The 16,602-nt window shown below is 35.7% G+C and overlaps 2 protein-coding genes across 8 annotated transcripts; both read right to left on the reverse strand.

The window, feature by feature from the left end:
* Positions 1–3,283: 3,283 nt before the first annotated feature.
* LOC107678240 (trafficking protein particle complex subunit 6B-like) lies at positions 3,284–5,509 on the reverse strand. Of its 5 annotated transcripts, none has more exons than XM_016473447.1 (7): positions 5,462–5,509; positions 4,368–4,459; positions 4,175–4,242; positions 3,943–4,060; positions 3,769–3,852; positions 3,554–3,647; positions 3,284–3,373 (listed from the first exon to the last, which is right to left on the reverse strand). In XM_016473447.1, the coding sequence occupies exons 2-7, from the start codon at positions 4,455–4,457 to the stop codon at positions 3,342–3,344; spliced, it is 486 nt and encodes a 161-aa protein (XP_016328933.1). In that variant the 5' UTR covers positions 4,458–4,459; positions 5,462–5,509; the 3' UTR covers positions 3,284–3,341. The 5 variants fall into 5 exon arrangements, with proteins under 5 accessions (XP_016328933.1, XP_016328931.1, XP_016328934.1 ...); XM_016473445.1 differs by lacking the exon at positions 5,462–5,509 and adding an exon at positions 5,366–5,455; XM_016473448.1 differs by lacking the exon at positions 5,462–5,509 and adding an exon at positions 5,351–5,368.
* Positions 5,510–5,891: 382 nt separating this feature from the next.
* LOC107678253 (uncharacterized) lies at positions 5,892–12,288 on the reverse strand. Of its 3 annotated transcripts, none has more exons than XM_016473460.1 (5): positions 12,106–12,288; positions 11,929–12,029; positions 8,978–9,412; positions 7,588–7,854; positions 5,892–6,952 (listed from the first exon to the last, which is right to left on the reverse strand). In XM_016473460.1, the coding sequence occupies exons 3-5, from the start codon at positions 9,387–9,389 to the stop codon at positions 6,489–6,491; spliced, it is 1,143 nt and encodes a 380-aa protein (XP_016328946.1). In that variant the 5' UTR covers positions 9,390–9,412; positions 11,929–12,029; positions 12,106–12,288; the 3' UTR covers positions 5,892–6,488. The 3 variants fall into 3 exon arrangements, with proteins under 3 accessions (XP_016328946.1, XP_016328945.1, XP_016328947.1); XM_016473459.1 differs by having other exon boundaries at positions 8,978–9,428; positions 12,106–12,286; XM_016473461.1 differs by having other exon boundaries at positions 5,892–6,949; positions 8,978–9,428; positions 12,106–12,284.
* Positions 12,289–16,602: the final 4,314 nt, after the last annotated feature.

Below are 16,602 nucleotides of genomic sequence, written 5' to 3' on the forward strand. Positions count from 1 at the left end.
TATTTTTTTTTTTTTTCATTTTAGTTCTTTAAAATATTTAAAATAATATTTAATTGTATTTTTTATTTGTGATTTTTTTTTCACAGCCATAAGTGCTAAATTTGTACAGATTGTGTACAATATGAATTTGTATTTTAGTTTTTAGTTTTTATTTTACTTTATTTTTTTATTTTGTTTTGTTCTGTTTTCTAATTTATTTTATTTTATTCTTTGTGAATTCCAGAACTGCTTAAAAACATCCTATGTATGATTATGAATAAGTATTCCAATGTGGAAAAGTATTTTATTTTAGTTCTATAAAATATTTAAAATGTTATTTAAAAAAAAAATGTATTCACATTTTATTACATTTTTGATCACTAAATAATTCCAAATGTGTTATTTCATAGTTTTGATCATTTACTATTATTTTAAATATCATCATCAACAACAACAACAACAAAAGTAATAATAAAGAAAGAGTACATCCATCCAAACATTTAACTGGTTGTGTATGCCTGTATAAATCTTTACAAAACATAATATACCACCTCATTAAATAACCTTAAAGACAACAGTGTTTTCTGATTGACACCACGGCTGATCTTACACTGATCCTCGATTCCAGCACAGTACACTAAATAGAGTTTAATGAACAGGCTTGTGAAGGCATCACACTTAAATCAGTGGAGTGCTGTTCTGGGATTTTGTGTTCCTCCTGCTGCATTGATGGAGCAGCTGCGGCTCGAGTTCCCATAGTTCCATTAATCCCCCCGCAGTACTTGAGGAGCACATACGAGGGAGGGACACAAACACACGGGATGCAGAGAGGAGTGGCTGGGCTGTATTGTCCCGGTGCAGTTTATCATTTGTAAGTTCCTCTGCGAGATATTAATGCAAGTTAACCAAAGAAATGCATAGCAGCTTTTTCAGCAGGCATTTCAAAGCAGCATGCATTTTGCAAGCATTTCACATGCATCTGGCAGATGGGTACATCACTAACAAGAGAATCTGCCTTCCATAAGACAATGACAATACAAACACCCTTAAAATATATGACCAAGCCCTTTATTTCAAATAAATAAATAAATACAATTTTATTATATTATTTTATATATTGTATTTATAAAATATTATTTGTAATTAATATTGTATGTATACAGTATATAGCTTTTTAATATTAAATTGTTTTATTACTTTTTAAATTAAAAATGATTTGCTCGAATGTTCTGTGGGACAGAAGGTGTTTGAAGATGGCCTTAGTTAGACTCCGCTGCAGACTCTCTTGTCTCGGCCTTCCACTAACCCTTTCATGACAGCGCAGGAGAAGTGAGACAGCTGGCCGTTTCTTTACCTCCACCGGCAGCAAAGGAAAGCCGCTGCACAAAAGAGGGCTCATGAATGGCCTCTCACTGGGGAAGCCTTGCTAAACTTCTTTATTTGGGCCTTCTATTTAAGCACGACACTTTTTGTTTGTTTCTCATAGCAGCAGAAGCAGGCTTTTGGGATGTATAATCGAGAGGAGAAGAGCACATGACCTTACACACTACATCTGACAGCAAAGAGAGAAAAATGCAAACGAGCTACAAAATAGCAGTCTGGCATTTACAAACAGAAAAAAAGAACATTAGCTGTGTTTTGTGTTGCTGACATATTGACTTGTGCGATAATTATGCACCATAATTAATGCAACAAAGCATTATTTTCTTTGATGATTCAGCATCATGTCAAGAATGGAAATGTGTGTCATCTAGATTCTTTGTTTTTTTTTTGCTGAATTCGTTAATATTTGATTTCCTACTTCCGTAGAGATGTTTTCTCTCAAATATATAGGCTATTTAAACTGTTCAAAAATCCTTCATCCTTTTAAACTGTGCTAGGATTATTAGAATTTTTATTTTTCTAATACGAAATTAGTTCTAGTAAGGTTTCTGTGATTGCTGCCACAATAATGATAATAATAATTCAGTACTTTAGAGCAGTGCCAAGAAACAAAATACATTGTCAGATAAATATATGCATTTTCATTGTTATATTGCAGTAATTGCATTTTAAGTATTTATTTGTATTTAGAACAAATATTTACTTATTTACTATATATATATGTTTATATATATATATATATATATATATATATACACTGTATGTATATATAAAGAGTTTAAAGGCGATAAATACTGATTTTAAGGTTAGCAATGATCCTTTGAAATTTTGCTAAGATTATTAGGAATGTTTTTCACATACAAAATTAGTTCTAGTGAAGTTTCTGTGATGGTAATTTTTAAAACCGGAGGGGAAAAAATACAGCAGCATATATTATTTGTATTTAAATACAAAGATAGAAACATGAATCTCCTGCATAAAACAAAAACTTCCAAACTTTTGGGTAGTGCTAAGAAACAAAATGCACATATTATGTCAGTTACATGTATGTATTTTCATTGTCATGATGCATTAATTGCATTGGTAACACAAATAAATGTATTACAAATATATGTTTTTTTTTTAATCCTTCATTTATTCGACTAATGATACATTCATCCAGAATTGTGCATTAAACAACAAACAACCACAGTATATAGAAAAACTGTGCCAGCTAGTAAAATAAAGCTTAAGTTAACGAAAGCACCAGCTGTAGAGAGTTTTCAGACTAACTTAAGTGCAAGAAGCTTGTAGAAGATCATACAAATGAAACTTTCATGATCAAATATTATGTTTTGAGCTTTTACTCTAGATGACATATGTCTGATTGACAAAGGTTGCCCTCTTCTGGTGAAATCAAGAATTTGTTTCTTTAAAACTTCACCATTTAAGACATATGCCTCAATTTATTCAACATACCCAATTCAGATAACTGGGTTGAGTTAACTACAGATATTAACGGTCCCAAATATAAAGAAATAATTTACTTTTAAAATAAAACCGTAAAAAAAAAACGTATCGAATTTTAACACCTACATTTTTCATTTTCTTATTCAGCCAAAGGAGTATAAAAAAAGTGGACAAAAACATGTTAAGTGAAGTTGTAAGTTTATGAAATATTCAAAAGTACCGAAATGTCATTATATGTATGAAAATATGTTTCCATGATTATCAGTGACAGTAATTTAGTCTGTAATAAGTGGTGTCGAGGTAGAATACGACATTCAGGACATTTCCAAACAGGTCAAGTCTCTGAATTTAAGTGGTATGGAGGAAAAAAATGAAATGCATGGGAACTGCCTCACTCAAATGTACCTTGAAACTGCAAACAGCATTATATAAAAAATAATGTTGTAAACATAAAAAATCTAGGTCCATGTAATTCACATTCACAAAGTTTTAATTGAAGAAACTGCTGTTCAGAGCTTGTTTAGTCCATCCTAGAGTTTCTGAATTACAACTTGGAATTTGCCTATAAAAAGGGAAAGAAAACAGCTGCAGTCTCAAACACGGAGTCAAATCACACTTTAACTATGTATATGTTTGCCATTAATGCCCCAAATATTTTGAACATAAATTAAAGAGTATTTTATTTATTGAAAAATTGATTATGTATCAGTTAGTTAAGTTGAGTTAAATGGCATAAACTTACATGATGGCATTAAAGAAACCTCTGCAGTGACAACGCTCTCCAAGCCCAGATTAGATAGAGCTCCTCGAATCAACCCACAGGAAAAGGCCAAGTACTGCAGAGATCAAACATATTCAGATAAACAATATTTCATTCATCATGGTATAAAAACAATATAGGTCAAATAAAATCTCAGAATATGATATAATACAAATGAACTTAAATATCACTCTTACTTTAGGTGCCTCTTCAAGGTATTGCTTTCCACTGGAAAACTGAGTTAGTAGTGCAAATTTATTATCCTGTAAGACATACGTGCCCTAGAGCAAAGCCAGAGAGAAGAACTGACAATAACACTGAATTCTGCAAATGCGTTGCCACATATTAAATACATAACTGAACTTTCAGACCTGATGGTTGGTCCTCAAGTTGTCGATTTGCTTTTTGAAGATAGTGCTCCAGAGGTCTTTACACAGGAACTTCATTATGTCCAAGTCATCTTTGAAAGTGGGGCAGTCTTTTGTAAACCTTCTCAAAAGCATATGCAAAATCGGGCCATCATTAGGTTTATAAACTCTGGATACTTAAAAAAAAAAAAAAAAACATTTTTAATTTAGTAAATCTGTGAATAAATATGAATACCTTTCAATCAGTCCTTGTCCAACTCGGAAGCCCATCAACTCTAGAGTAGAGACACACGTCACTCTCTCCTTAAGAATGCGCATCAGAGCATAACGTAAATGGAAAAGAAAAAAAAAGCTACATTAAAACATAATTAAAGCATGGAAAAAAGAAATATATATATATATGCAATCTGGACAATTGTAGATGGTACCTTGTCAATGTCCTCCCGAGTTGCCTGTTCCTTGTACACGTGAGCAACAATCTCCATGTGGAGGAATTCAAACAGAGCGTTATCTGCCATATCTGAAAGAGAATATCCATTCAAAGTTCCTCAAACATCTGGAAAATGGCCATTTTAACCCATTTAGGCCTGCAGGCTAATTAAAGTGGCTCTTCCTCTCTCTTTTTTTTTCACTAGTGAATATTTTTAAGTGACTACGGGTGTTTTAAAAACAGCTGGCATATAAATATGCAACCTGGGAAAGAGATTTTGACAACTTGTTGTATAATGTGTCACGTGGTGATGTTTCATTCAACTGTCTAATACAAGGGTTTTCAAGCTGCGGTCTGTTTAAATAAATCAATTTCAATAAATAAATACATGCATACATACTAGTACTAACAGTACTAGTGAGCAGGAAAAAAAACAGAAATGAAATGGTTGCCAAATAATGTTTACACATATTTATAATATTAATTTATCACAGTATGATACTCTTTATGAATTAAAATATAAATCTTCCTTTTAATTTTTAAGATGGGATTACCATGAGGACCGTGGAATCTAAAACATCGAAACCCCTCGCCTAATATACAATATATAACATAAATCTCTCTGTCCTAAGTATTCTTGCGTATTAGCTCTCTTTGAACTTTTTTTAGTTTTGTATAAATATACACGAGAACTTTACAGAAGCTGTGTTATATTGTGTCTTCAGTATGTTGTTGACGTGCATTAACTTTGTCAAAACCGACGCCTGCAAGCTTGCTGCTAAAAGTCTTTTCCAATCTGAGCTTTATAGTTAAAATATTTACGTGATTCGTAAGACTACAAACCCTGAATATGCATATAAATGTACATCTGTGTGATTAAAGTGAAGACAGCCGCTCAGCTAATGTTAGCGCACCTCCAGCGATAGAGCTAACTTGCTGTCTGTTGATGTTAAATATGATATTGCATTAGCATAAACACACATATAAATCACTTACTCCTTGCACGTATCTTCAGGCATGCAATAAAAATACATTTATAAAGAACCAGACACACAAAATCCGCCTTCAGTTTAGTGTTGCGCCGATACTCACAACCAATACTGCCACCTGCTGCTATGGAGTTTAACGACTTCAGATTTCTTCTCTGACCCAAACGACTATAAAGTTCATTAAGTTTATTGTGATATATCACAATATTACCGTGTTACTGTATTAATTTATTTTTTAATCAAATGAGCATCAAGTGAGCATAGGAGGCTTATTTTTAAATAATGAAAACATCTAACTGACCCCATATAGTTCGGATATTGTGACTATTTCAAAGCCATGTAAAAATAAGTTTGCAGTATTTAAGTATGATATTACATGTTAAATTTACTTTTTTTTTCTTTCTTATACTTGAGTATGTTTTTGGCACTTTATGACTTTTTAGTAACATTTTGACAATACCCATAGTTTAACATAAATGTAATTTATTTCTTAATACAGTGTAATTTCTGTATGTACTAGTAAGATCGCTGGACTTAGTGGCGTTACATCCCAACCCTGATTGATTTAGCATGTCAAAAATACTATGACACATATCAGTGAAATATTACTTTATAATAAGAGGCAAGCAGTTATTGAAATTAACAGACTTATAAGTTCATACTTAACCACATGAGTTCAGATTAGATGATGAAATTCATGATAACACACCTTCTTTTGTTAAAATCAGCCTTAAAAGTGTGTCCCAAACCTAATTGGAAGAAACTGATATTTTACACAACTTTAAGCTTACCAATAACCCACTTTTTTCTCAGATAATGCAAGATGATTACAGACATAAAGCTACCTTGGTCCGAACTGCAATTTTGAAACAGTCACTGTTAAGTTACTTACCATCTAAGATTCACATCGAGTGTTAGTTGGCAAACAAACCAAAGTAAATAAATAATGAGTCTATTGTTCTATTTCTCAAAAGTGTTACTGATTAAAACATCAGAGCACTGAATACTTTCCTATGAAACTGAAAAACGCATATGTTGATGTTTCAGATCAGACCACCACCTGAAACATCTACAGAACAAAAGACTTTTGTTGTTCCTACTGAATGTGTAACGTCCCAAACAAGCAGCACTCAATCGTGCTTACACAATCCATTCAGCACAATAGTGTTCTTGGTTGAGGACGAAATCTCTAAAGGTGGTGGGCTAGAGGTGTTTGCTTTGCACCCTTCCAGGGTTTGAGGAGTCTCAGTGTCACTGTGTGTTGACCTCTTGTGGACTTCCAAGAGGGAGACCTTCCAAGGAGCAGCTGCTGGTTCGCTTTTGGGCATGAGGAACGTGGGATATGGCTCAAAAGTCTGCGTTTGAGCTTCATGCACATTTGGACTGACTGAAGAGTCCGTGTCTGGCGTCTCAAGCTTGGATTGATGGTTCCTGGTGAAATTGGAGAGCTGCTCCAGGACCTGGATCTGGCGATCCATCATTCCCAGCATGCTGCAGTGGAAGGCTCTCTGCTCAGCCAGCTGTTCTCCAAGCCGGTGGTTCAGGATGGTTAGCTGCTGGAGGATCAGGCTGCTAGTCTCTTCAGAAGTTCCTGCTGGGATAAAACAAGAAGAACTGTGACTCGTGAGGTGCTTTTGGTTGTTGTACCAGAGAGAACTGAACCAGTATTGGTGCTTTTCCACTGCATGGTACGGCTCACTTTTTGGGGGTTTTCCACTGGGTACAGTACCTGGTACTTTTTTTAGTACCACCTCGGTTGGGGTTCCAAGTGAACCGTACCATTACCAAAACGTGACGTGTAAACTCTGCTGATCACGGATTGGCCGGAGAGAATCGTCACTACGCGTCACTGAACTTGCGACACAAACACAAAAGAACCGCTAGATTTAAATCAGCACAGCCAGCGAAGGATCGAACGCAACTGTTTGGAACAAGCGCACCTTTTTATAACAACCAAAAAGTTTTGTTGTCTGTTGAGGAAGAACAGACGTTCCTCTGTTGATAGCAGAGGAGCGGATCCAGCGAGAGCTTGATGGGGCGACGCGGAATGAAAAAGCTTTTTTTAGGAGTCGTGGTAGTAGAGTACTATAACGACATGTGAATAATCCCGCCCACTCTAAAGCGGTACTGAACTGCAGTGGAAACGCAAACCGTGCTGAGCCGAACCGTGCCGTACTGAGCCGTGCCGAGCTGAGTCGTACCACGCAGTGGAAAAGCACCATATGTCACCTGGGAAATCATTGTAGCTGCAGTCAACAGCATCTCTTGTACTTTCTGTGCTGTTGGGAGTGCATAGGGATGGTGGCTCGGTCTTCACTGCATAGAGGTATTCTCCTGACAAGCCCAGGGTCATAACTTCATCTGGTCCTACAGCCCAGCTTGGAGGCTCAGAACCAGCCACGTCATCTGGATTCAGACTGTCGTCAACATCAGGTTCAAGTTTAGAAGACATGCTCTCGGGCTCAGATTTAGGGATTATGCCTTCAGGCCAAGGACCTGGAAGAGGAGATCAACAGGACAAAACCTCGTGAAAATTCCGTCATCACTTTCTCACCCTCATGTGGTTCCAAACTTGTGTGACTTTCCTTAGTGAAGATATTTGGGAATGTTGAGAACTTTTTAGAACTTTGACTTCCACTGTATGGACAAAAAAAAAAAAAAAAAAACATTCTCAGACATTTCTCAAAGTATCTTCTTTTAAGTTCCACACAGGAAAGAAAAAGTCATGACGACGGTGAGTAAATGACGACAGAATTTGAGTGTGTAAAAGGGAAGTCTAACTAATACACTGAAAACAAGCCAATAATACAGAGTTGCTGATAACGTTAATATATTGTATAAGCCAGTGATTCTCAACTGGTGGGCCACAGATATTATGGAAAGAAATTAATGACTGCAAAATGAGATTAATTCAATAAGGCTAATCAGTTTATAATAATCAGGAGAAAATGATTCCCATATCTTTTTTTGGTTGACGTCAAAGGCTGCATGTCAAGTCTAGCCAAATTAGATTCTGTGAAATTCCACCATCCATGAAAACCTTGAGCAAAACTGTATAACTATATACAGTTTTACACTTACAGAAAATACATGACTGGGTTTCCACCATGTCTAATGTTAAATTAGCTAAACTAATTGAGGATGAATGATGCTATAAGACATGCATATCTCGAGGGGAAAAAAGGCATAGTTCACCCAAAAATGAAAATTCTTGCATAATTTATTCAGCCAATCAGTTGAAAACCCATTTGACTTTTTTCTTCTGTGTTCGCTAAAATGAGGTTTTACAAGCTCATTCGCCTACAAAGACACACTATATTAAAATACAAGTGAATTTTGTGAACACTTCAGAAGATTTGGGATATAGTGCACTATATGGACCACTTTTCTGATGTTTTCATTGAGCCTGACAACATCTGTCCTCACAATCATTGAATGGAGCAACGTCAACATTCAGCTTCCCTTTCTAACCTTTCATTTTGTGCTCCACAGAAGAAAGTCAGTCATACAGGTTTGGAATGAGGGTGAGTATGGCTATTTGAATTTTAAGATCAACTACTCCTTTAATACAGTCCATACAGACAAATAAGTCATGCAAAAAGCCAATGGGAAGCAGTACTGTCTGCATGGTCATCCAGGTCCACGAGTGACCGTCCTAGCAGGGCGTGAGCATCTGTGAGGTCGTCCTCCCTGCCTCCCGCCTTCGGTCTGCGCACCAACATGTGATCCAGCATATGGAAGTAGCGGAAAGACTCGATGGCAGAGAGGCGAGCGGCTGGACTTCGGTAGCTGGCCAGTTTGATCTTACGGTACTTGTGTTTGAGACTCTTCCAACGGTTTCGGATTTGGGTGACAGTGAAGTGGATTCCCCGCTTTGCCAGACTCAGCCTGAGGCGTCGGAAGAGGGATTCGTTGCGCTGACGCTTCTTATCCAGCTCGTGGACCAGATCCAGCTGCTCTATTAGGGCCAGCATGGCAAACGTGTCCGGTTCTGTCCACCACTTGTTGGGCTTCTTCTCGTTGAGGTTCATGGTCTCCTCCCTGTTTGAGGCCCCTAAACATACAACCCACTTCAGAAAGAAGGTAGATTAAAGAAATCATTCAGATGATCTAACTCTTATTACTAATTTTAAAAGCATTAACTTAAGTCTTAGTTTACTTAACTTAAGTCTTAGTATTTTTAAAAATTTAAAACAAGTAAACATTATGATGTAAAATTATTTTTATGATGTACAATATTTCAGATTTGCGCTATTAGGGGCTGTTCACACCAAACACATTTCTGCATTGCACTGCACTGCTTTCCCATAGTTTCTCTACATAAAGATTCGCAAGGTGGTCATGTTTGACTGCGTCACGTCTTTTGAACGCACACTTTTTTTAAAAACTGCTATGTGTCTCGCATTTTTAAACATAAAAACACATTCTGTGTGATTGGCCCTTTACTATGTCAAACTATTGACACTGATCATGTGAACTAAATATTAAAGTCGACATGAAACAGCAAATAAGAGCATTTTTTCTTTGCTATTGTGACTAATATCTGTGTGAAACTGCATCTCGAATAACAAGAAATATATATATATATATATCACATGAATCACAACATTACCAATGCTTATTTGAAGCAAAAATGTATTTGAAAATCAGACAAAAAAGACAAAGGTAAAAGACTGTACTTGATGGCTTTAGTGAGGGAAAGGATTACAATCCCATGAAGAATGACATAATCATCAAATAATAATGAAAACAATGGTGAAATATAAAACTATTCATTTAAAGTTGTTGATTATATACTATATATTTTAAGTTTATTGCAAAATATGCATATAGATACAAATATTTAAGTATTTTTAAAGTGTAGGGTGACTTAATCACGTGATTCTGATGTAATTTGTGGTGAGTCATGGAAGAGGCGGTTCCCTGCAATCTCTTTATGCACGATTTCTCAGCGGCAGCTCTCTAATTGGTGGAATTTTCTGCACAGCATCATGGGTAATTAAAAAAATTCAACTGTTAAAGGGGTCATATGATACTTTTTTAAAGATCATTATTTTGTGTATTTGGTGTAACAGAATATGCTGACATGCTTTAACGTTCAAAAAACACATTATTTTTCAAATACTGTACATTATTGTAGGTCCTCTATGCCCCGCCTCTCTCAAACACTTCGTTTTCTACAAAGTCCCTCCTTCCAACAAGCGCAGTCTGCTCTGATTGGCCAGCTGACCCAGTGCATTGTGATTGGCCGAACACCGCAAGCACTCGTCGGAAATGTAACGTCCCTTACCATAATCGCGAGCTTCATCTTTCAAAATAAATGTAAAGACAGTAAATAATGTCATTAGTTTTACCATCAGTTCAAGCCCGAAAGGGGAACAGAGTCGTGTGACAGACACAGTGATGAAGCTGGTATGTGTTTGCAGTACACAAGCCACGGTTAAGACAGCTGACTCCACTGTGATCAGATTGTCATAGCAAAGTCAGGATTACCTCCTCTCCTAGTTTCACGAAACGGTCGTCCATAAAATGTATTGCTGTTCTGTTGTAAGTAATCTTAAAGATTCCTAAATGCATCTACTTTCAGAAGGCCAAATAAAGTGCTTTTGCTTTCACCTAGAAACACACAGCGTCTCCCTGACATGGCTGCATCAACACTAACTGCGGTTACTGAAACCACGCCTTCTTTCTTTGCATGCACATTTGGGCCGCATTATGCTAATATCGCCACATAGTGAGGTAGATATGTGGGGGCGTGTTAGAACAAGCCGTTTTAGGGGGGCGTGGCAGAGTCTTAACTTTGATAAAGAATATCTCTTTGGTTTTGAGACTTTAGTCTTTGCAACTTCAGGGATCTTATCTATGCACAATCAGCTTGTAACAATCCAAAGAGAAAGGAAAACTTGAAATCGCATCATATGACCCCTTTAAAAATGATTATTTAAAAAAATAAGTTGAAATAATGTGAATGGATGGCTTCAACAAAAGCATATACCATGATTAACAACCTCAGAGCTCACAGCAGGTCTATCTTTAAGGGTTTATAAGTTATCGTTTAAAAAAAACACACTTTCCCTATGGAGAAAATAAATTAGGTTTTTACTTCTGGACCCAGCTGTTTCATTATTGTCCCGCCCTCACCCCAGTGCACAAATCATCAGAGAAGAGATGCTGCTGGGAGTTAGTGTTTTCTGACTGAAGATTATATACATGAATATAATAATAATAATAATACATTGATAAATCATTTATAATAATCACTGCAATATAAAAAAATAAAAAAAAAAGAGTTGTTTATTTTTATTTTATGGTGACTTTAAGATATTAAATTCATTTATATGTTAAAATTGATCATAAAAATGGTTCTCAATCATAACATTTATAAGGAAATACACCAAAGAGAAGCATTATTGACTAGTAATCTCAGACATGTGTACCCCAGCGCAAATCATTATTGTACATATATGCATTATTAGGCGTAGTAATTATTCAATCAAGTGACATTCAGTATAGACCTCAACACCATAAGCATAAAGCATTCACAGATAATACAGATCGGTCCACACAGACCTGTTAAGTTGTAGGCCTCCTGCACATACTGTAGTGCAGCAGGGATTCATGGAAAACGCCTCCGCATCGGCCGACACGCGGTGAATTCGCCAGATGACAGACTGCGAAAAACATTTAGGTGGTTGTTGATTGTGAAAGGTTTTGAACGTTATCAAGACACTGAGAACATCTGTTTACTTCATACTCAGCCTTTTCCCTCTTGATTTCTCATAGAAATAAATACATCGAGCGGATAGAACGGCCATTAGCATGACGCATGAAACCCAACACAGGCAGTGATTAACGGTCCGAACGATGTTTCCAATTGGTCAGAAACGATGGGTGTACAATTATTGTGACTGTTAACTTTCTATTTTAAATGTAACAGAATTTAAGGATCGCACGTTTCGTTTTTCTAGTGTAAATTATTGTCCCAGAGCGTTACTGAAATTGGTAATGTAGACGGCGTTGTCACGTGATGATTGTTACTTTTCACAGCGCTGATGAGGATGGACCAATGACAGTCGTTTGTGATTACTTGAGAAGGATTTTTTTTTAGTTTTTGTTTTTTGTATATAATCGTATAGGGATTACTATTGCGGATTTATGTTTTGTTTATCATGTAGGATTGTGGACTGAATGAAAATTTAATAATTATTCATTTTGGTGCACAAATGGCCACCGTAACACAAAACAAACCCTGAGATTTGGCTGTAGCTCGATGATTGATTCGGCTTTCTGGGCCACCAAGCGCCCCCTGGTGGAAGACTACAAGTTCATAATTGAAAACGGTAACATTTGCTGCCTAGTGCGATTTCTGCTCCCGCTTGTGGTTGAATAACATTACATAGTTGACCTCGTTACTGCCACATGGTGTATCGGAGTACCTAGTGTTGATTCTCATAGGAATTGTGAATAAGGTGTGCACATTTTAATAATGTTAAACATTAAAAGTAATCCAAAGAAACTGTAAACAATAGGCAAAACATTTTATAATCAATGGCGAATTACTACACACCTAATATTACTTCAGTGCAAATTTAATCAAGCATTAGGGTTAATGAAGAGCCACGCTAGACTCTTTTAATGTGTGAAATAGTAGGCCTATACCGCTGTGCCCCCCATAAAATATTACTGATAAATTCTCTGAGAATGAGATATTCAGTATACAGACCTGAGAATGATTGCCTGACAATATTTCGGCAATCATATTGTGTTTGTTTGTTTTTTTCTGTTAGCTGTTGAAAATCAGAACTAGCGATGCCAGATTCGCTAATGAATCACTCTTTTGATCTAATCGGTCAAACAGGTTTGCAAAAAGGTCTGAAACTGTTCGTTATTTAGTTTGATTCATTGCGGATACTTCACTCACGCACTTAATAGTTCACAGCGGTGACAGGACACTAGACAACTCTTTATTTCATGTGCAGCTTATTAACAGCTCCATACTGCAGATAAATACAATTTATATATCCATAACAGTAGGCCTATAAAAAAATATCAAAATATGAGAAAACTTTTTGATGGAGGGGTCTGTGCCCCAGTACTGATGAAAAGCGGCATTTGTCCAACGTTTATGCCGACACTTTTATTCAAAGGGACTATAGTGACTGTATGTGACAGGAATACAGTAGGCCTACACACACACACACAAACACACAGCAATTGTTTCTGTGCTAAATTTAAAGTCCTGAAAGGAACACAATATGATGTTTTTGTCACTTTAAATTGTTCACTTTATTCAAAACTAATTATTCTTTGTGCTTCAAAATTGGAAGTGTGGGTCTTATTTCAGCAAATTACCCCTCATTGTTGCATCTATCCCCAGCCTGTGTTACAATTCACCCCAGTAGTGGGGTAGGTTGTAACAACGGAACTCTATGTATTTGACATTAACTCTGTGATTATGTAGTACACATCCAAGTGAGTTTTATTTATAGTAGACAAATGTGGCTACCGTTTATCAAAGATTGAAAGATCTAACAAACAACCTCTGAGTTACTGATGCTCAAACAAAAGGTTAATATAATATAATTTAATATAATCTGCTCCAGACTGCGACTAAAACCGTTATAGCCAAAAATAGGCAATTGATTTGCGAGTGACATTTCACTGGCGACTTCATACATTTGCATGCTATTTCTTAAAAATTTTGCATGTAGTGCCGCTTGTTTTGCAATCAGATATTTTGTTATGTTGATGTAATAAACTCAGATGATGCACATCAAAGTTTTAATGGAAAAAAGACTTTCACACAGTCCTCATCTCCACCGAGGACTGGAGATGAGGACTGTGTGAAAACAAATTTGAAAAACAAATCATTAGTTTATCATGAATAATATTTATTTATTTAACTTTAGAAGCCTATAGAGACATCAACTCTAATAAACAGAACAATTAATGACCAAATCATACTATATGCAACAGTTTGGAGATGTGACATTATTCCTCTTCATAAGTCATAAAAACCTCATTCCTAATAAGTAGAAAAAAGAACAATGGCCAGTTCATATATGACAATGTGCAGTGTTTTGGAGATATACAAAACATTATTGCACTTCAGAGGCCTATAAAGATCCCATTTTTTTCTAATAAGTAGAACAAAATAACGGTCGGTTATTATAGGACACATCCCATACTAAATGCATACCTCATATGAAACCATTTTACTGCAGTGTTTTGGAGATACGTACCATTATAACAAGTCAAATAAATAGTCCTAAAAAGAGAGACAGTCACACAATGATGTAAATCATTAAAATACGCATCCAAAATATTGCACAGTTTAAGGGCTTTTTGTTGTGCCTAAGTTTTAAGCATTTGAAAAAGATCACCAAATCTAGTATTGGAAAAAATAATAATAGTAGTAGTGGAGACGTCATGCAATAAAACAAGTTTGAATATTTTTTAAATAATTATCTAATACATAAATAAGCATATATAAATAAGATTATGAAAATAAAACCTAAATAAATAATTTATTAAATATATAGTCCACAGTGATAGCAAAACAAAACTCTAAACAAGTTTCAAATGTGAAAAAGGCCACCGGGTGGCATCAATGATTCACTGTAATTGTTTAATGCATAATCTGTCACAAATTAGACGGTTACAGTTTCTGTATCTCTTCTATCAGAAAATAGGTATCAAATATGGAAACTTGAGTCTTAGATCTTTCCAGGGATATATGGTTTGCCATCTGAAACAACAAACTTTGATGCACTAAACAACTGTCCAGCTAAAAGAGACAGCTGAAAGGATTTTAAATAATGTTTGAATGCAAAATTCACTGACTGCAAGATTTAAAAACATATTCAATTTATGTTTGTTTAATTGTTATTATAACAACATTAAAAAAATCATAAAGCATAACTTGATTTTTGCAATAATTGAAATTGGGTGCTAAATACAATACTCGTTGCAAGTTCTTAGAGCCACTGGGATCACTTATGGTAATAAAGATGATTACATAGTTTAAAACACATACATAATCTTTCCTAATCAAGCCTTTTCCTTTCTTGCGGTTGGGAAAGATTTTAACTGTTTTAATGTTTCAATGTTTCCTGCAGATTATAACCAAAACCAGGAAATCAAATTTGTATTTGATTTGCTGGACTTGCACTTCCAGTTTCGGTTCAAGGTGTGTACACTGGAACACCAGTCAAAAGATCACATGTCTGCTGTTGGGACACATTTTGCAGGCATGGGGACTTTGGGGAGTGGAACTGACAACCTTAACTTGCACAGCACAATGTAAATTTTCCCCCACCATAACATGAGAACCAGCAGTAAAACGGCTACTTCAAGTGCTCCAGCTCACTAAGAAAGGTCCATGTAGCTGTCAGAGAATGCCGTAATCCACCTGTGATGTCCACCATTCATCACAGCAATGGCCCAGCCTGGACAAAGGATACAAAAAATGAGACAATGCAATGTCTTTGGTTCACAGTTGCACAATGACAATATACAATATCAGCATAATTAATAAGAGGTAATATTAGCTGAGAAACAACATGACATGTAAAACAATTAATTGAACGATAAAGTAAAAGCAAGCAACCATATATTCTATTAACAATATAATATATACAGTATATATATATATATATATATATATATATATATGTGTGTGTGTGTGTGTGTGTGTAACATTTATATATTTAAATAATAAAGACAATCATATATTACATGCATTAGGTTGTTTGATGAAAGTACCAGGGTTGCAATGATTGTAGAAACCATGGGTGCAGACGAAAAAAAGCTATTAAGTCAAAATAAATAAAAAACAAAGTGTGTGTGTGTGTGTGTGTGTGTGTGTGTGTGTGTGTATTAGGGCTGCCCCCTAATAGTCGACTAATCGTTAGTCGACCAGAAGAAGCTTGGTCGTCCAAAATTTTATTAGTCACTCAGTCGCAGAAAAAAAAAAATCCACAGGCGAAGTCACGCAGTCCATGACTATCAGATTGTTAAGGGCTAGTCTTTGGTAAGCACCCATGCTTCAAAACATACCTAACCAGCATTTGCTGTTTTTTGCAACAGGGAGTTTGGATATTCTATAACCTTTTCACTTTTATTTTGCCTCTGTCACAACTTTTTTGGAGTGTGTTGCAGCCGTCAAACTCAAAATTTGTTCATATTTACAAAATACATTTACGTTGGTCAGTGAAAACTTTGGAAATCTTTTCTTTGTACTTT

This window comes from Sinocyclocheilus anshuiensis, unplaced genomic scaffold (assembly GCF_001515605.1).
Source record: "Sinocyclocheilus anshuiensis isolate Anshui unplaced genomic scaffold, SAMN03320099.WGS_v1.1 scaffold1153, whole genome shotgun sequence".
NCBI lineage: Eukaryota > Metazoa > Chordata > Actinopteri > Cypriniformes > Cyprinidae > Sinocyclocheilus > Sinocyclocheilus anshuiensis.